The sequence below is a fragment of the Gadus macrocephalus genome, chromosome 17 (assembly GCF_031168955.1).
Source record: "Gadus macrocephalus chromosome 17, ASM3116895v1".
Lineage (NCBI taxonomy): Eukaryota > Metazoa > Chordata > Actinopteri > Gadiformes > Gadidae > Gadus > Gadus macrocephalus.
Window position 1 is genome coordinate 1,975,721 of NC_082398.1, and position 21,002 is coordinate 1,996,722.

At 45.9% G+C, this 21,002-nt stretch overlaps 1 protein-coding gene across 3 annotated transcripts in view; it reads left to right on the plus strand.

Moving 5' to 3' along the window:
- Window positions 1-620: 620 nt before the first annotated feature.
- Window positions 621-21,002, plus strand: part of LOC132445751 (Kv channel-interacting protein 4-like) — a 99,318-nt gene continuing 78,936 nt past the window's right edge. The window contains exons 1-2 of one of the 3 annotated variants that reach the window (XM_060035873.1): window positions 621-726; window positions 1,445-1,582. In XM_060035873.1, coding sequence (XP_059891856.1) covers window positions 1,468-1,582 — 115 coding nt within the window. In that variant the 5' untranslated portion in view covers window positions 621-726; window positions 1,445-1,467. Of the gene's footprint in view, window positions 727-1,444; window positions 1,583-19,923; window positions 20,739-21,002 lie in introns of those variants that run through there. The other 2 variants (XM_060035874.1, XM_060035875.1) reach the window with 2 other exon arrangements.

The following is a 21,002-nucleotide window of genomic DNA, read 5'->3' on the forward strand; positions in this document are numbered from 1 at the left end:
ATCAACAGTAGGGCTAGATCCGAGCGAAAAGACTACAACCAACCCCCCTTGCAATGAGCAATGAGTCTTCCAACCGAAATACAGGGATTTACAAAATACCAAATAAAGAAACTGTTTTTCGCTACCATAGAAGATGAGGATGTCTGCATTGCCTTGGGAGAGTGTGGACTCTAAACTCTCCCCAGGCAATGCAGACATCCTGAATTGTAAATCCAGAGTTAGGGATTATTTACTTTTTAAATATTGACTATGTTTAAAAGAAGTAGGATTATTACCAAATTGTTCACTTTATTTTGTTTTTACACATTTGAAGATTGTATTTAAAGTCACATTTGTCTTGTTGTCTTTATTGTTGTAGTTGATCAGAAAATGATCCGACCCGTGACTCAAAAACCGTGACACGATCCGAACCGTGAGTTTTGTGATCTGTTGCACCCCTACAAGACACACACTTAGACACACACACAGTAAGACAGACATACACACTTAGACACACTCACAGTAAGACCCACATACACACATAGACACATTAAGACACACAAACTAAGACACACACACACAATCTGATGCGCACATTCCCCTTAGCGTCATCCATCCTTCCATGCTTCACTGCCCCCCCCTCCGCTCAGAGGGGAGCGTACTCACTCCGGACCCAAGGCTTATTCTCTCATCCAGGAGGGACCCGAGCGCAGCACCGCTAACGCACGTAGCTCAGCACTCTGCAAGGTAAGACGATGCTGCCCCGACATCAACACACACACACACATTGTGTTATTGATTTTTGCTGAGATGATCTACTGTATATGGTCGCAACAAGGCAGTAGTGTGGTTGTTTCTTTTGGGGGGCGAAAACTAGAGTTGTGTGATGTTTGACGCGGCGACGTCTTAAAAAGTTGCGTTGTGAAACAGGATCTTGACAGGAGGAGGACGGGGCTGTAATCATAGAAGGGTCTCTCTGGTTCTCATGTTTGATTCAGGAGCGTGGTTGACTTGTGTATGGCACTCCTGAATAGTAATGGGCTATGATCTGTTGTTATGAACTCAGAATCAGACGGCGTGCGCTGTTTTCTACACCTGATGGTCGGTTGATTTGCTATGGATGTGAATAATGGCGCCCTTGACTGGTCAACTGTACACTTTTATTATTGTAGGAGAAAAACAAATGTATGCACGATGTAACTAAACGCTTTGCAACTTTCACCACTGTTTACAGAAAGGCAAATATCAGTATACTAGTCTGGCAGTCTTTTCCTACGAGTGCCTCGTGTATGAAAGTGTGATATAAATAAACTTGCCTTGCATATAAATATAATTAAAATATAAAAAACATCTAACCCTACTGCCAGAACTATGCATCATTGCTGTCTTGTTAGATAGACACACGGTGGGGCAAACTCTTCCAGTATGTTACTCGGCCACCAAACAAACCCACTGTGTTCCCCAGCAGTAGGAGAGCCGGCCTGGACCATGTCTGAGCCATCCGAGCAGGACTTCCCCAAGGAGCACGGCTTCTCCAAGAAGCTACTGATCAACTGCTGCCTGGTCCGCCGCATCATCATGTGGGCCACGCCCGCCCCCAAAGGTACCCCTGACCCCCACCTGCTCGTTAAGGAGGCCTTAACGAGCAATGGCTTAACGAGTACACAGCCCCTCGAATACTGGTCGTTAGGTCGTCCTTTTTGATTGGTTAAGATGCCTGGTTTCTAATGTTCATACGAGGCAGGGAGGAAATGCAAATTGTTTTGGGATTGATCGTGTGGTGTCATTGAGGAAGTTGCGTACTGTAAATATATAAGGGCTTTGACTGAAGGCCGTCCTTGAGGACTTGGTACAGTAACCTAATATATTGGCCATTTTGTGTGGACCTCTGTTAAGGCAGGGCTGGGGGATTGGTTACGTCCTGGTAATCTGTTCACATTGTCCGACCATCTGCGGGAGATTTGTTTTGGTTTCTTTCTTTTCCTGGATTCAGAGTCCATGCATTATGGATCAGTCAACGCCGGTGTCCTGTTATCGGAAAGACTGTTTGCTTTTACCGCAGTTACCAACCATGACTAGATACGAGTCCTGAATTGATGATGTTAAAGGTGTTTTACTGATTTGTCCGCTGAAGTTTTAATATTCCTCTGCAATGCTTTGAGTGTATGGTTTTGGGTTGAGAACGTCTGGAAATATCTGGGCGGTGGTTCTATTTGACTGTTGCTCTTGATATTGGATTCATAGCTCATTGATTTGGAACAGATACAGGAAATTATTGGGCCCTTGGAACGTTATTGCCCAATCAGAATCAAGTATTCAACAACACTGCTGTTACTTCAATACTTTTAAGGGGAAGTCTCTTTTAGAAGTTCTGTAGCTTTCTTTGGCAACTTTCTGTATCGTTTTTTTGGACGAAACAGAGTTCTTGTGTTCAGCTTTTGTACATTGTGTTTCCCTAAAGCTTCTCTGTAAGGGATCCACGTAACAATCCAACGCTGCGATTGGTAACCATATTAAGACAGGATGCTGGAGGCTTTCTGAAACTTCTAACGTGATATGGATCCATTCTCCTTTCGCCCTCATGAAACACTCACTGTGTATGGTACAATGGCACTCATTGGCTACACTACAGGAGCCTGTAGGGTACAGTAGCCCTCATTGGCTACGGATTGATGGATGTCGCTGCAATGGATTTCTAGAAGATGAACGTGTTAGTCCTGAATATTGGCTGTTATCCAGCTCTGTTTCTTTGCCGAAAGCGCCTTCGTCAGGATTACTTTGTTGCATGTTATATTTTCTTTTCATTGGTAAAAGTATAATTCAGTTCGGTTTTACCAGGACCGGTTTTCTACCAGGACTGAGCATTAAATCAATGTCTTTGTTTATGATCTTTGAATCGACCTATCCAGTTTTATAGTGTTAAGTTAAAAGGGATATACCCTTAAAATAATCATGAATATGAGGCTTGTATTTCCATACACTTCAACGTAATGACCCTCAGTTACGCTTTAAGTCAGTTTGGACGTTTTATCATCGTAACATATTCTTCCACATGGCCGAAACCTAATTAACCTCGTTAGACTGAGCCAATCCCTGTCTTTCTCCGGGCTGCAGGTTAATTGGCCCGCACTCCTGTCATCACAGTCATGTCCGCAGTGTTGTCGCCTCAAGGTGTGAAACGGCAGGAGAAGGAGAACGAGGTCTGGCTTTGTGATTCGCTTTCATGGAAGGATGTTAATACAGCCCCGGGCCTATTCTAATTCTGTCCTGCGTTTCTTTTTCATAAACTCTGTGTCCTGATCTGCCGCTGCCCAGCACAGACCTCAGGCGTCAGAGTTAGAAATCTGCTCGTGTCAGTAGAGAGAAGGGTTAGGCGTGGACAGGAAGGGAGTGTTTTATAATGGCTGCTGCTAAACGCACTGGGTTTAATTAGGCGTCTGAGAAGGAAATCTTCAGGATTCTTTTAAAATATGGACCGGACTAAGCTTCTTGGAATTAAGTGGTATACACTATAGGGAACACACAATAGCACTTTAGTGATCCCATATGATTCAGCAGACATTAGTCTGCATTTGACATTGTGTTTCCTACCAGAGGTAAACTTCTGAACTTAATGTAACACTGCATAAACACTAAAGATTGAGTCAGAGGAGTTTATCCCTTTAATCATGGATTTTTCCATCAGTCTTTGAAATGACGGCATCAATGAGGGCAGGTGCAGCTCTTGTTTGCACGCTCGCGCGCGCGCGTGTGTGTGTGTATGTACGTGTGTGCATATGATTGTGTGTGTGTGTGTGTGTTTTGGACTCAGCTCGGCCTGGGTGGTTTTGTCTAACTTTTTTGAATAAGACCAAAGCAGCTGTTGACTCTTAACTTCATTTAACAGTTTCCTATTCCGACACACATAGGATTCGGGCCTTTTGTACAGGGTGGAATTCTTCTCTGACTCGGGCTGCACTTGAGCAACACATAAAAAGCAGAATGACAAGCATCACTCAGGATCAGTACCGCCAACCCTCCGTAGAAGCTGAGCTGCCCCCCAAAGAGCAAATCGGAAAACAATGACGGCAGCACTTTGACTCTGCTGGTTCTTGTTTCTCGTCTTGACATGGCAAGCTCCCTCCATATGGCGGTATGAGGAGGTGTGACTTCTATTTGGGGCGTGTGACGCCCCGGGTTCGGAACAGGTTGTCACAACAGGATTTCCTGTGCGTCAGTCCCTCCGGAATACGTGTCAGGTAGACTGCACTGTGTGTGTCTGTCTGTGTCTCTCTCTCTCTCTCTCTCTCTCTCTCTCTCTCTCTCTCTCTCTCTCTCTCTCTCTCTCTCTCTCTCTCTCTCTCTCTCTCTCTCTCTCGTTCTCTCTATGTCTCTCTCTCTCTCTTGTTCTCTCTATGTCTCTCTCTCTCTCTCATACTCTCTCTTGTTCTCTCTCTCTTTTGCATATTACTCTTTCGTCCTCTATCGTTCTCATTCTCTCTCGTTCTCTCTCTCTTGTTTTTCTCTTTCGTCCTCTCTCTTTCGCTCGTTCTGGTTCTTGTTCTCTCTCTCTCTCTCTCTCTCTCTCTCAGTGTGTGTGTGTGCGCGCGCTTCAATATTCATGTGCCCTTTCTTTATTGCCCCTTTGAGTGAACACAGTTGCTAGGAAACTCAATTTAAATATTGTTCTTATGGTATCGGCCACTAAGCGACACCCTCACGGCCTTGTTTAGACGGACATCCGGCCGTCAACCAGCAGGTGGCAGCAGAGCTCCCAGGGCCAGGCTGACTAGAGCAGGTGGTTCCACTCACTACTAGGCTGCATCTATCACCATCAATTACCTGGAATGACCTTCCTTGATTCTTTCAAGACAGACACTCTCTATCTATCTATCTATCTATCTATCTATCTATCTATCTATCTATCTATCTATCTATCTATCTATCTATCTATCTATCTATCTATCTATCTATCTAGTATCTATCTATCTATATCTATATTCATACTGATTAATAATAAGTATTTGATTGATCAGAGGTGTGATGATGCTATCAGGTATGCGTATTCGTTTTGGCTTACAAAGGAAATCGAATGCATGCAATGACAGCAGTTGTATGTCTAAACTTGGGCTTCTTCCTGTAATTTACAATTGTATCATGCTATTTTTCATAAGATAGAAAAGTTAACGCTTGGATTTACTCATAATGTGGAAGAGTATTTTCTGATGAACATAGATATAACAATGGTCTCAATATTCATGGTTTGCTTTAAATATCAAAGCACTGCACTTAACAACCAGCAGGTGGCAGCAGACGACAGTTGGATGTTTGGCAGTTTTATCATTTCTCATACCTCACTGAGAATACATTGCATTCAACACATTTGTGTGAATTTGTGTTGGAGATCGACGGTGTACTTTTATCAGTGGATTAATCAGTACTGAATAGGCTTCAACAATCAGTTATTATAAAGGACAACACTCAATGATGAAATGATAGCCAGGTGTTTGCGATACATACATTTAATCTGCTGTGACTGATGAAGCCCACACTGATGTAAAAACAGCCACCTCCGTTTGCAGTCTGTTGCTCTACTACGGTCTCTACTCTGCATTGAGCAAGCAGACGCTATCGACAGCCTGGACAGCGTTGGTACATGACCATACTGGGGTCTGAACCCACCCGCGGCCTCTTCTCCATCTTCTAGTCATCTAGTTGTTTGTTCTAGTTACCCAGTAAAAGCCCGCCCTTATAGGTTTGGATCATGTGACTAAGACCATGAGTTTGTCATTTATGTTCTCGTCACATTCTTTTACGCCACAGTCAACGTTAGAACATTAGTTGCTACTAGTTTAACACAAATTGTATCCGTGTCCCCTCTTCCTTTCAAAGACGTGTTTCTTCTGACGATGTACTTATTGTAAGTCACTTTGGATAAAAGCGTCTTCTAAATGCCTTTGATGTAATGTAAATGTGCTGATATGCAGGTTGCCGTAAAAATAGGTTGTTAAGGCAAAAAGAAAAAGTAAAAGAAGGGTCCTAGGAGTTTGGTTCTAGGAGTGCAGTCTCTGTTATTGCAGGAACAAACTATTGCTTTAAGACAAACGTGTAACAGTAGAGGTGAACCCCAGGTGTATCAGGACGTTAATTATGGGCATAATTAAAAGTAGGAGGGATAACGATCTATCGATTTATGATAGTCTGGATGAGACTTAAACAAACACACAACACTGGGCTGTAACGTGAGAGGCCTGACTCGCTTCGTATCAGAGAGCAAAGACTCAGAGTGGGGTCAATGATTAAGCAGAGGGACTCATTAGTCAGCAGGCACAATACTACTTTCAGTGAGAGCTACGGCGTCAGCCACTTGCGCCGTCCCCCTCTCCTTATCGCGGTGGCCCCCTGTGTCACGCACTCCGGTCCACTCCAGCTAAGACCAGACGAGGTGTGCGGTGTCGTCAGCATGCTAATTCATCCCTGGCAATATGCAGAAGACGCTTCCGACTTCAATATCGTTTTATTGAAAAGGGAAAAGAGGGTGAGGGCGCCGTCTCTTATTTGTCCCCTCCCTCCCTCCCTCCTCCCTCCCTCAGCGACCTAAGCCTCTAGGCCGGGGGGGGGGGGGGGCGTGATGGATGGGGAGGGAAGCGGAGGCAGCAAGCGGGCCACTTCTGTTTTGAAGCAAAGAGGAGAGAAGGAGTGATTGCTCGAGGAGGGGCGGGGGGGCGGGTGGGGGGTGGGGCCACTGTACTGGCTCCTGATGGAAAGCGCCTGATTCATTTATTGGGAGAGGGCTGCTGGGAGGAGGAACAGCGAGGGAGGAGTAGATCGGAATCTCTTTTCGTTGCTCGCTCTTGCTCCATCTCTCTCTCGCTCTTTCTTTCGCTCGCTCTCTATCGCTTCTGCTGTCTCGAGGTGTCTCTCGCTCTTTCTTTCGCTCGCTCTCTATCGCCTCTGCTGTCTCGAGGTGTCTCTCGCTCTTTCGCTCGCTCATTCTCTCTTGCTGTCACTCGCTCTCGCTCTTACTCGCTCTCTTTCTCTCTCTCGTTCTCTTGCTCTTGCTGCCTTAATCTCGCTCTCTGTCTCTTGCTCTCTCTCTCTGTCTCTCACTCTCTCAGTATTAATCTCATCCTCTGTGATACGATACAGGTGATGATATGAAGGGCAAATGTGATTTGGCGTCTCGCACCCGCCGGGCTGTGAGACAATGGCGAGAAGCATTCATGGATTTACCGGAATGGGTATAGACTCGCATAGATGACGTGTTTTATGCGTGTGTATTACCAGAATGATCTCTTTCCACAAGTGTGCCATACTCTCAGTATGGCACACTTGAGGAGGATACTGTATATGCAGGCACAACAACAACAACAACTGTGTTTGTATTTCTGGCTTTGAGTGAGCTGATCCCCTCAGAAAGGACAGACCCATCACCGCTGCCCGGTGGTGCATTGCAGTCCTTCCCCGACGCTCCAAGCAGTGGAAATGTACACTTCTCTTTCAAGCCCCCATCATCATCATACACCAGGAGACACTGGCCGGCATCCGTCCCCCCCCCCCCCCCCCCCCCCCCCGCGGATAAACAAAGGATTAGCGGCTAACTGGCGATGATTTTATTTATTCATTTATTTTTTTTCCACAATGTCTTGTTTTTTAAAAAATGTATGATGACTATATGCTCTGTAAGGTGACCTTGGGTGTCTTGAAAGGCGCCTCTAAATGAAATGTATTATTATTATTATTATTATTATCTTTGAGAATAGCTGACCATTCTACCCCTGGAGTCCTCTGTCTGCAAAGCACCTTGAGGTAGACGGACACTAGCACTCCCCCCCCCCCCCCCCTAACCCCCAACCTCCCCAAACCAGAAGCTGTCACTGGATAGCGCTAACCGGGACGAGGCTAAGACATGAGTTCAGCACTAAGGTGAACCTATCGTTAGCGCGCGTTAGCACCTGTGTGTCTGAGTGTCTGAGTTGTGAGTGTCTGCTCGTCAGGGTGGTTTTTATTTCTTCCATCCACCTGGCAGCTGGAGCTTTCATTTTTAATGAAGCGAAGCGGCCGTGGTTTTGATGCTTTCAGAAAGGCGTGTGGGATGGATGGTGTCATTACTTTTTAAATAGTAAATACAGTGTGTGTGTGTGTGTGTGTGTGTGTGTGTGTGTGTGTGTGTGTGTGTGTGTGTGTGTGTGTGTGTGTGTGTGTGTGTGTGTGTGTGTGTGTGTGTGTGTGTGTGTGTGTGTGTGTGTGTCCGCTATAAGTAGGTCCTACTGATGGATACAGGATAATGCAGCCTCGGGAGTCTTATTTTCTATCGCCGGGCCGAATCGTCTGTCACCTGACTTCTCCATGACCCCAGTGCTAAAAATAGCCCTTTATTAATCCCAAAGTGGAGATGTGGTGCGAGGCGTCTGCATTGCCTCATCGCTGGAGATAATTAAGTTCTGTCCATCGATTGTATAGATGGACAATGTTTCGATGCATTTTTCTCTTAATGTCTACCACTTGAATTGGAAATGGACTGCATTTATTTAGCACTCTCCTAACCAGTGGCCAATCAAAGCGCTTTACAATATTGTCTTACATTCACCCATTCATGCACAAATTCACACACCGACGGCGGAGTCAACCACGCATTGTGACAGCCAGCCCGTCAGGAGCAGTGAGGTGTCTTGCTCAGGGACACCTTGACACTCGGGTTGGGAAAGCCGGGGATCTCACTAGCAACCTTCCGGTTACCAGCCAACACGCTGTACCTCCTGAACCACATGCCTCCACTTGGGTATGTATCTTGTCTTCCTATAGTTCCAACTCCTAAATCATGTTGAGGCATAACTCCTTTTACATTCCCTTGGTACCCGATGCTCTAGGTTTCTAGAATGCTTCCTTTCTGAACCGACCCTATACACTCCTCTCAGTCACTCCTCTGAAGGGCTGAACTCCTCTGGGTGCTAGTGTACTTTCTGTTTTGGAAGGCACTTCCACATTCTGACTCGTTTACCACTGTTTGGGATCTCTCTCTCTCTCTTGCTCACGTTCTCGTTCTCTCTGTCGCTCCCTCTTGCTCTCTCTCTTTCCCTCTCGCTCTTTCGCTCTTGCTTTCTCGTTCTCTCATTCTCTCGCTCTCTCTCTCGTTCTCTCTCTTGCTCGACCTATGTCTCTCTTTCGTTCTCTGTCTCTCTTTCGTTCTCTCTTGTTCTCTCTCTCCCTTGTTCGCTCTCTCTCTCATTCTCTCTCTCATTCTCTCTTGTTCTCTCTCTCGTTATATAGGTGTGTGTGTGGTGTGTGTGTGTGTGTGCACCCCCCCCCCCACAGGAGTAATTTATTAAGTCCCTAGAAAGGGTTGAAGCAAAAAACAAGCGCTCAGTGTGCCGCGGTCGAACAAAAAACGAAATCGCTCCTGAACTCCAGGAAACGCACGTAATAGCCCGGCGCGCGCGCGCGCCTGGAAGGTCAACGCACGTCAACGAAACACGCCAGGCCCCGCTTCTGCTCGCGGCTTTCAGCTAAACAAAGCGGGGTAATGGAAAATGAGGCGGCCACCTCCGCTGGCCTCCGCCGCTTGTGAGCGTGCTCAAATGTACGCTCTGCTATGACAGCGCGCTATAAACCAACACTAACAGAGCCCTCTCTGCAGAAGACGCCGCTGCCCGTAAGCCCCTTCCGTGTGTTTGTTTAACGTTTTCACGTCAGGGGCCCCTCGTAACAACGCCTAGTTTGGAGTAATGGTGGACGTCGTGCCGTGTATACTGCCCCTAACAGCAGCGTGTGTTATTGCTGGGTGCCACCGGCTCAGTACATACATATTTAAGTTCCTATGAATGCTGTTGCTTCTCCAAACGAGATTACGTAGGTATTGGCAATGCCAGAACTGAAACCACCGCAATACAGCGTCCAAAGCGAGGATGGTTGAGAAGTGTGCGCAGCAGGGTGATTACTGCTTTGTATAGTAGCGCAATACGGCTTAATGCACTTGTGGTACCTACATCTCATCCTGGTGTTGCTGACTAAGGCAATTTACTATATATATAATGGCATTTAGGTAGTTGCTTTGCATAATAAGTGTGTGTGTGTGTGTGTGTGTGTGTGTGTGTGTGTGTGTGTGTGTGTGTGTGTGTGTGTGTGTGTGTGTGTGTGTGTGTGTGTGTGTGTGTGTGTGTGTGTGTGTGTGTGTGTGTGTGTGTCCGTTCTTATGTAATCAGCCTTTTTCCCGGGGCAGCAATGAAGTTGTATTCTCCTCATCTTGCAGCCATTTAGTCATTCATTCCAGTAATTCTGTAAATGGATTTTCTTTTGTGTGTGGGGGAGAGCAAGTGTAGTAATCCCCTTATTCCCTTCCCTCATGCTCTGTAACTAATGGCTGTACATATACAGTGGGCTTGAAACAGCAATCTACTGTTTATATATTGGTAGATTGCTGGTGTTGTGATGCATTCTGGGAGATTGGCATTCGACCCAATCTCCCAAAGGGTAAAATGAATAATCGAAAGGCCAGCTTCTTTGACTTATCTACTTCTAGGCAAGGTATTGAAAATGTACATTCAGTAACTAATATGCAAATCAGGTCAGAGAAGTACTGTGTTGATGTGGAACATTTTGCACCGTTGCAATGCTTTGTTTATCAATTCGTTTAAAGGTTTATATTTAAGGTTATGGTCTCTGATTTGTGAAATAAAGTATTTTGCGGTCTATAACGCAGTCTGGACGTTATAATAAATAACCTTTATTCAAGCTTGTTTCAAATATACAATACGAAGCACATTCGTCCCTCATAGTTCTCTATGACCCAATACAAAACCAATATACTGGCTAATAATAGGCATAGATCAATAATTGTTTTTATCATAACATATGAACCATATGTTTCTGTTGAGAGTGCACGTCGTCGCCACGGAGATCCAGAACCTCATAAAAGGTGACAAGCCGTGAAAAAGTGGGGACGATAAAAAAAAATTAAAACGTCTGAAAGTAACGACCTCAGAGGTCACCCGGGGTTACCGTCTCGTTTTTATGTGAGCGTGACATCATGGTTTCTCCCTCCTCCGCCGGGACCCCGACCCGAGTGTCTGGGTCCTGCGGACCTCGGCTGTTAGAGGTCTGCACCGCTCCGGAGCCCAGCGGCTTAATTAGAACAAGTGTTCTAGACGAAACCGCTCCCTCGCTCGTTCCCCCTCTCTCTCTCTCGCTCACTTTTTACTCTCTCTCGCGCTCTCTTGCTCTCTCTCGTTCGCTCTTGCTCTTTTTGCACACACTTGCTTTCTCTCTCTCTCTCTCTCTCTCTCTCTCTCTCTCTCTCTCTCTCTCTCTCGCCCTCTCGCCCTCTCTCTCTCTCGCCCTCTCTCTCTCTCGCCCTCTCTTTCTCGCCCTCTCTCTCTCTCTCTCTCTCTCTCTCTCTCTTTCTCGCCCTCTCTCTTTCTCGCCCTCTCTCTCTCTCTCTCTCTCTCTCTCTCTCTTTCTCGCCCTCTCTCTTTCTCTCTCTCTTTCTCGCCCTCTCTCTCTTTCTCTCTCTCTCTCTCTCTCTCTCTCTCTCTCTCTCTCTCTCTCTCTCTCTCTCTCTCTCTCTCTCTCTCTCTCCTCCCCCCGCCCCCCCCCCCCCCTAGATCTTTAAATGGATTCCTCTCGAAGGTTGGTGCTCAGAAGCCCCCCCCTCGGTGCTGAAGCGATGTCATTGGTCCAGGCAGGGGATCGTTACTCCTTTCCTTGACCTCGGGGGTCAATGTCAGCGCTGACCCTCTCCCACGACTTCTTCTGCGCTTTTCTGTTCTCCCCCGTGTTAACTTTCACCCCCTTCACCTTCTTGTAGCGTCTGCATCGGGGCAGTTTGTCACATTGCAGGCGAAGGTTTGTTAATAAAGGTTAAATAAACACAGGGATGTTGCTGCATGTCGTGCAGTTTTCTTCAGAGCGATTACCTTTAGTACACAAGCGTGTAATAAAACCAATATCCTCTGTTTGTTGTCCCCCACGTGTCACTGGGGGTTATGAGATCCCCGCCCCCCCCCCCCCCCCCCCCCCCCCGACATTGGTAAACGTGTTTGTCTGTTCTTTATTATCCGAGCGATCTCGTGAAGGAGTTATTGGTCATTTGCATCTGCGGTTCTCACGTGGGACGCCTTTATGAGTAGAGCTGCGCGCTATAAATAGACCTATTTACTATCTGGTTGTGGCTGCTGTGGGGTGCGTATTGGATTTGTATCTCAGTTCCCAGTCACCACCTCCTCACCCCTTCACATTGCATCCGATTGTGAACACGTTGAGATCTATGGCAAGTAGTGAGAACTGTGAGACTCAATCAAAACACTTTAATCCAAACAATACGGGGCGAGCAGAAATAGATTGCAGCTTTGCAGTCTCATGTTGGGTACTTAAGTGTCTTCAGAATATGTGAATAATTTCCTTTATCGAATGTTATTAAGTTAAATGGCATAGCTCCTCCAATATCATTAATCACGATTACCTTATCTCTCATTGGCTTATTAGTCCTCCATCAACGTACTATATTGAAAACGTGTGAATAAGGAGCAGTTCGAGTAGATGAGATTTCCATATTTGAATTTCTGCTAAGCTATATGGAATGCTCCTGTCAGAAACGTCAAGGTGATTGACTTCACACGAACGGATAGAAGATGGATGAAGGGTGAGTTAAAAACCGCCGACAGCAGCACCGCCATTTAAATGTCACGTTCACGCCCATAATTGAACTTGCTATATATACTGTATATTGCACTCTCCTCTGTAAAAGTACAGCAGCGCCCATGAAATGGAGGGAGAATAATGAGGACTGTCTCAATGGCCAGAGGAACGGTGAATGAGATAGCGTCTGTCCTGAGACCGCCATTGCCTCCTGTTCCCGATAAAAAAGCATTAAACGACCGCCGACTCTTACTGCACTCAAAGAAGGCAAAGTCAACGACGAGGGGAAAATAGAAAAGACTGCATAATGGACGTCCTATTGGTTGCCCCGAGGCACTCATAACTATGATGGCTCCCTGTTGGGCTTGGTTCCTTCTTGGCATCCTCTCCAATCCCACCCACTGTGGACAGATGCATCCGCCTTGTTTTCTCAAGGATACAAACACATCTTCTCTTTGGTACGATTCAAGTTATGATAAATTATATTTTATTTATCCTTTACATCTCGACTGTTCCACTGTACGCTAATTTGCTCGTGAAGGTCGAAAACTGAACTTGAAAATACACAACAAAGCATTCTGAACGCTGGCATTGAAGGACTGCGATGATTCCAGGGGGAGCCGGTACATTAATATTCCCCCGTCCGCCGTATTACATAGCATACCAATAATAGCGCGCGTGCTGCGCCGTGTGATTAGCCAAAGCGAGCGACCTTCAGCGTAATTGGTCGCCGTTCCAGAGCGCTAGGTGAGCGCGACATGAATAACACGCCGCTCACTCACACGCACGCCGTCGCTGCTCAGCAGGAGGTCGCCAGGAAACGACCAAACACAACAACATAAAACACGTTGGCAATTAAAAAAGCAGTCGTCGGGAATGGAAGGGTGCAATTAATCGCAGGACTGGTCCTCTGAAGGGGAAAGACATTGTAAGAGGGGAGAGTTTTCCTTTTGATAGATAAAGATCAAAAATGTCAAGGTGTGGTGTTGTTGTTTTTGTAATTGCCGTGTTCGGCGTTCATTCCTTTTGTTCCGACTGCTCCTCGGACGACGCTGAGAGCGGATAAAGTGGTGAGTGCTGGCAGGCCGGAGTCATGACACCAGCAGGATCCACTCGGGGTAGCACTGGTGGGATAACGTCTCAGGGCTCTTTCATCCGTTTAGGAGGGAATGTATGGCTACTCCTTTGGAAAAGACTCTGAGACTAAATGACATGTTTCATTAAGATTTGAGACGTGAAGGAATGTTTTGCGAACTCTTGTGTTTTTTAAGAGGCAGGTGTTTTGGTGTGGATGATGGTTACATTATTCATCCCTGAAAGTTCTTTATAACGATCAAACTACATAAAATAATGAATAAATGAAACAAATGCGTGTAGGAGAATATGACTTCCATCACAGTCTACTATAACCCCATGGAAAATGTATGGTCTGCCAAATACTGAGGGATATAATATGGACATATGGCTTCGTAAAAGTTGATTGAAAATTAACATACTGGGCATGAACCAAAATGCTATGCATCAGTATTCAACCATCCTATAAATGTGCCATAAACACAAAAGAAATTACGTGTTCACATAAATGTTAACTCTATAACCCTGTTTAATGGGTGAACCATCATGTGGGCTTTTTAAGGGGACCTATAAGGCCATTTATTTATTGAATTATGCATTAATTCTTTTGTTCACATTTATTTGAAAACAAGGATTCGGCTCTTGAAAGAGTAAAACCAAAATATGTTGGTTTTGTGTTTTTTTCATAGACACACATTTCCTAATTCATCTTCTGTTGAATATGTTTACACTCTCCATTGTAGTGCCCTTTATTCAATAATGAATTGCTTGATGATAAAACATTAAAAGCATATTTTTGTGTGGTTAATGAATACATTCATGGCATTGGATGTGCACCAATACCCACGCACACATGAATAATGAACTCCCCTGTGCCATTTTCAATTAATAATCCTTACTTGAAGCAGGAAGAAGATAACCATGTAGTCTACACAAGTAGTATACCAGCAGATAGACATCGAAAATAACTAAATCACTTTCATTGAATTTTTCATAAAATCAGTAAATCCAATCAATCCATCAGCTATTGATTGATGACCTGTGTGGGTGTGGCTGGGGGGGGGGTCGAAGGCATTAAGGTTTAAGCTCATCATATCAACAAAGCAAGATATTTCCCCCTATGGATAAGATTGGTTCTCCCCATGCTAATTAGCGGGTTGTTTCAGAGAGAATGCTATATTTCCGCTCATACCCCATAATAATTAGTCTTTAACTGGCACTGAGCAAAGAGAATTTTCTAGATGCTCCATTGAGAGCTGTATGTTTCAAAATACTATAAAGTAACAGCTTCGTAGTGTAACTCACATCGTGTTTCGTATTTTTGCCGAAAACCTAGTACTTGCATGTTCCTTCCGATGCTGGTGTGAAACCTAACAAAATGGTTTAATGTTCCCTGATGAGTCTGTGAGTAGTTGGAAATGATGCAGATTCCAGTAAAATCCTGAACTTTATGACAAATACAAATATTAATCAAAACAGCAGATTTGTTTTGCAAGCAATTAATTTAATCACATAATGAACCATCATGGACTGAAAGAACATTGTGCAAAGTATTGTCTTTCTAGTTTTTTAGTCGGTTATGAAGTGATGCCAATATTTATTTCTTAATGAGATCATCTTTTACTCCCAAACTTTTTACTTCAGGATCTACAGCCCATATGCTCGATATGGAGCATATGGACTTAACTTCCTGACGGCATCAGGAACTTAATGTTTTATCACTAGAACGCAGCTCACTGAAAATGGCGCAGATTATTTTTATTTACTCTGAAAATAATGCGCAACGACACTTTGGGTTCGTAAACATACGGTATACGATTGACTATACTCGTATTATTGTCAAACTGAAGCTTAATCACGACTTAACGTGTCCTTATCTCGAGTATCCAACGTAGACGTGCTTCCCACACACTTTCAAGCTCATGGGCTTTCAAACTACATTTCTTGACCGTATCGGTCGGTAGCACTTTTTTACTAAACATTCGACCCAGGCTCATTGATCTGGCCTCATTAGAACGTAATGATGGAAGTATAATCCAATGTCTTCCACTACACATCACGACATACAACACAGTTGTGTGTGAGCTCAAAATTCAGCTGCTACTTTTCAGAAACCGACTGCTCCGTATGGATTTCTGGAAACATTGTATAATGCGCCATTTCTATGTCTCCATAACCCAACATAATGAGCCTGAGGTTCTGTGTCTGTGACCTTTCCTCGATTTGCCTGTGTTCAACAGGAAGGCGATCTCTCATGCAAACCATGTGTGTTTTGCATGCACCGAGTTTTCTTCATGCACTGAGTTTTCTTCATGCAAAACAAGTGTGTTTTGCATGTCTTTCATATTCAAACGGCTTCATTTTCCTGTTAAAAAAACACGACAGGACAGACAATGCCAAAGGGTTGCAAGTCTCTTTTTTTTTAAGGTCAATATCTAGATGAATGGGTGAAACATTAGGTCTATTTTCAACGGTTTGAAATGTTTTTCCAGTTGACTTCACTGCTATTAAAGAGTGGACACAAAGTCGCTGACAGCAGTGTGCGTTGCCGTCGAACCCTTTCGGTTTCAGAACGAAGCGTATGTGCTATGATCAATCATGTCGCTGGTGGCTATTTCTCGTAATAGAGTCAAACTCCTGCCATTCCTGTCGCTGCGAGGGTGAAGTGTGGGGGGGGCGGGGGTATTCTGGCAATGCCTGCTGTGCAAACGAACGCTGCGTCAAATGATCCCGAGAGAAATAACTGCTTGGCCATTTCACAGTTCATTGAGTCAAGGCTTAAGCTTAAGGGAGCAATGGATGTATTTGTTTGGTTGTTTATTTATTTTGCAGATCAGGGAAACTCAGTCCAATAAAAAGTTGGAATGGTAAATATTCTGACTTTTGATTCATTATTTCATAGTGAATTCTCAATGAGCGAAATGATTAGGGTTTTGACATTGTCCACGGTCAATGACGGTCCTTTCCAATGTGTGTATTCTATTTATTTGTTGTTTTAAAGGGGGTGTTTATTTGTGAGCAACTGGTTTCAACTCTTAACAGTGCACTAAATACCAATTCAACCTTTTGCTTTTACAAGAAGGGCTGGGGGGTTGCATCAACCATGAGACATTTCTTTGCAGAAGACATTTTGCTTAGAGCAAACTAGAACGCCTAGAACAGATAAATAGACTTGATAGAATCAGAATTGTTTGCATTTTATTTATAGGTTCACATATATAGTCCAAATTAGCCATTAAGGTAGAACACCTAAAGTTGGTTTCAATGTCCATTTCTAATAGATGTGAATTCAACCGATCAGGTCAGTTACTCTCGACTGTCACAAATGTTTATTTAAACCTTTTATCTTAAGAAGCTTTCTGATTGGACGTAATTTAAAAGGGGTCCGGGTGGCCAATTGGCACAGGGAGCTGGGCTACAGCATCGCCTTATGCGGGGGGGGGGGGTGGAAAGCCAACTCCAGCCAGCTGCCAAAACTTTGTTTTTATGAAATCCTGTTTTGATTGAGGCTCATTGTTCCCCTGCATTTGTTTGGCTACTGCCCAATCCATTGATATGAAGTTGAATACACGAGAAGGATGCGCACAATCAACAGCAAAACCAAACTGAGCAGAGAGGGTGATATCAAATGTTGAGAGCCGCTGTAAATACCAGGATATCGTGTGTGGAGCCACTAATAGGAAGACAATCTTGGATATTTTACAATACTGAAAGCCAAAACACGATGTACCAGTGTATTCCCTGAGCGAACAGGGAGAACCAATGCCTGGTTGAGAGTCAGAACTATCTTATAATCTCTGAGACAACAGAGTGAGTTATGTCCTTTTTCTGTGCGTTCTGTCTGAGCAGAGTGCATTGTGGGTGATGTGCAGATGCTCGAGAGAGAGAGGCTGCTCCTCATCATATCAGTGTCAGTTTCTCTTTTTCCATCCCATCTTAAGGGCCCTCCACTTTGTTTATCGGAAACATGGATACGACTGGAAACGGCGTGCTGGTTGAGAAGTGACAGAAGGTGTTGACATTTCGTAGGCTCTCTCCTGCAGGATTTTCTGCATCATTCCCAGGAGCAAGGAATAGGGGCCTGATGTAAACTTTAGCCAGATATTGCAGTAGTTGTGAGGAGGCACACACACACACACACACACACACACACACACACACACACACACACACACACACACACACACCTTGGATGTAAAGGTGGTTTCGCAATTTGAGATGGATATACCTATGACCCATAGGGTTATCGAAGTAAAGAAGTTAAACCATTGCATTGAACAAATATTGATTCATTTGGAAATACCAGGTTTTCCCTCGTCAACATTTTGCATGCTTTGATCTACATCTTGTCAATGCAACCCAAATCCTCATGGAAAGCAGTTATAGGAATGTTTTTTCTTTATGTCAAGAGTAGTGCTTTCAGAAGCCACTCCCATTTGTATTCTTGGTTTACATTACACATCACATACATTCCTCTCCATTCCTAGCCTGATGCATTCATCTGATTCCATAAAAAAATAATCATCTATTGTCCATACGATCAGGGCCCATAGAGGGAGAAACAGGACCTTTACATTATCTCTTTGTGGGCGGCAGTAGCTCAGGAGGTAGAGCGGGTTGGCTGGTAACCTGTAGGTTGTTGGTTCGATCCCCGGCTCCTCCTCGCTGAGTGTCGAGGTGTCCTTGAGCGAGGCGCCTCACCCTGACTGCTCCCGACGAGCTGGCTGTCGCCTTGCATGGTTGACTCCGCCGTCGGTGTGTGAATGTGTGCGTGAACGGGTGAATGCAATATTGTAAAGCGCTAGAAAAAGCGCTATATAAATGCAGTCCATTTCCATTGACATGCTCAGTACCATGCGTCTACTCCTCCCCATCCATGCTGCTACACGTGGCCTGTTGGCCCACGTGGCCTGTGGCCTGTTGGCCCACGTGTAGCGCCACCTCCCTCGATTCAAAGGAAACGTTATACGAGGGCAAGCAGTGTCCCTCTGCCATCGCTGTACACCGTCCATTTATTATCCGCCTGAAGGAGACTCACCTCACAGGAAGGCTTCCAGGCCCTGAATGGGAAATTAATCTCCAACAAACAATTTTTGTTGTTATTATTACGTTTTTGTTCCTTCTTTTTGCCCCCTGTTGGGCTTTTGTCCCATTGACCTAGTGTCACAGTTTGACTCTGTGCTCTTAGGTCAGCCTTGTGTGTGTGTGTGTGTGTGTGTGTGTGTGTGTGTGTGTGTGTGTGTGTGTGTGTGTGTGTGTGTAGTAATAATACAGCTGAGGAGGAGTTGATGAATTGGATTGAGTTACTCATGTCCTATCTAGAGCACCCAACGCTGTCATTGATGGATGAGGGCGGTGGAGTTTTTTTTTTGGGGGGGGGGGTAATTAGCGATCAAGACGCCGGCCGCACTTGACTGGCGGTGACGATGTCAGCGTGTCCCCGCTAAATTTAGCTGCCCGCCGCTGAAATAATAGTCCGCCGCAATTAGTGAGTGACCTTGACTCTTCTTCTTGAGTACATCGTCTTTTTATGTGTGTGTGTGTGTGTGTGTGTGTGTGTGTGTGTGTGTGTGTGTGTGTGTGTGTGTGTGTGTGTGTGTGTGTGTGTGTGTGTGTGTGTGTGTGTGTGTGTGTGTGTGTGGTGTGTTGTGTGTTTCCCCCTCCATCCCCGCTGTCGCCCACGGTGTTACGGGCGACTGTATGATCTGCCTTGTGACAAGTTCAATAATCGTCCTTCGTCAGAGATTCATCGACTGTCCTGGACTCCTCGTCACTATCCCACCATCCCTCTCGCCCTCCACCCTCCCTTAGCTCTACATATATATATATATATATATATATATGTTTTATATATTTTGTAACCTCTCCCTTCCCCCCCCCCCCCCCTCCCCTTCCTTGAGGCAACCCAGGCCACGCCTCCATGGCAACCATTGGTGAGAATTAAACATCCACATTGGTGTGGAGTAGTGAGAGAGAGAGAGCGAGATGGAGAGAGAGCGAGTGTGTGTGTGTGAGTGAGTGAGAGAGGGAGAGCGCGAAAGACAGAGAGAGAGGGAGAGAGAGAGAGGGAGAGAGAGAGAGAGCGAGTGTGTGTGTGTGAGTGAGTGAGTGAGTGAGAGAGGGAGAGAGCGAGAGAGAGAGAGAGAGGGAGAGGGAGAGAGAGAGAGAGAGCGAGTGTGTGTGTGTGTTGTGAGAGAGAGAGAGGGAGAGGCAGGCAGGCAGGACGAGAGAGAGAGAGAGAGATGAGCAGGCAGGCGCGCTTACAGGATCAAGTGAGAGCGCACGGCGCATGGGTGAGCGTGTGTTTGTTTGTGTGTGTTCGGGGAGAGAGAGACACGCTGGATCGAGCGGAGAGCAAGGAAGCCAGTCTGCCCAGCGGAGGGAGGAGAGCCAGCAGGCAGTCGAGGTTCAAACTACTCAGAGGAGGAGGAGGAGGAGGAGGGAGTCAGGCAGAGGATGACACAGAAAGAGTTGGAGAGTTTTCACTGCTGTTGTTGAAACAACACTGAGCAGAGGTCCCTGCAGGAAGTAAAGAGAGAGAACGTCGAAGAGGACACTTTGATGACCGGACGACCCAACACACAAGACTTCCCAGAGCCAGAACGAGAGCCTGACTCTGGAAGACCCATGGAGGCAGAGTCCTGATTACACACACACACACACACACACACACACACACACACCCACCGACTGCACAGAAGCTCTCCTGCGGGCCGTCCCCTCCCACACGCTCCTCTCGACCCCACACAGCCAGGCCACGGTTGCGGGAGACTTTTACTGAGAGTTGACTGAGCCCAAACGGGGGGATTTTCTTTTGGCACTTCCAAGGTTTATGTTGTGGATTTCGACGTTGATCACCCCGCGGGGGTCTGTCTTCTGATAACCCCCCCCCCCCCCCCCCGCCCGCGCGCGCGCGCGCACACCGCCCGCCTCGGTCTTCACTTCACCCCCACTCGCCTCAAGCACTCCTCCTCGTCCTCCAGCCACGATGAGCTGCCGGAAGCGCTGCAAGCGGGAGATCTTCAAGTTCGCCCAGTACATGTTCCGGCTCGTCACGGGGACCCTGAACTCGGGTAAGCGGCGCGCGGACTCTCCTAACACATCGTCCCGTCGTCCCCGGTCCTCTCTGTCTTTCCTCTGGTCGATACGAGGTTATTTATCGCCAGGCTCCGATGGCTCTGAGGTCCTCTTGCGTCACGGTGTTTTGGTGCGGTTTTAAAGGGAACTTTTTATGGCTTGATCTCCGCGCTGCCGCTGCTGCTGTGGAGAGGAGAACACAAATCACGCCTCGCACAGCCGCCCGGAACACGCACGAGAGGCGGCGGTAGTAAATCTCC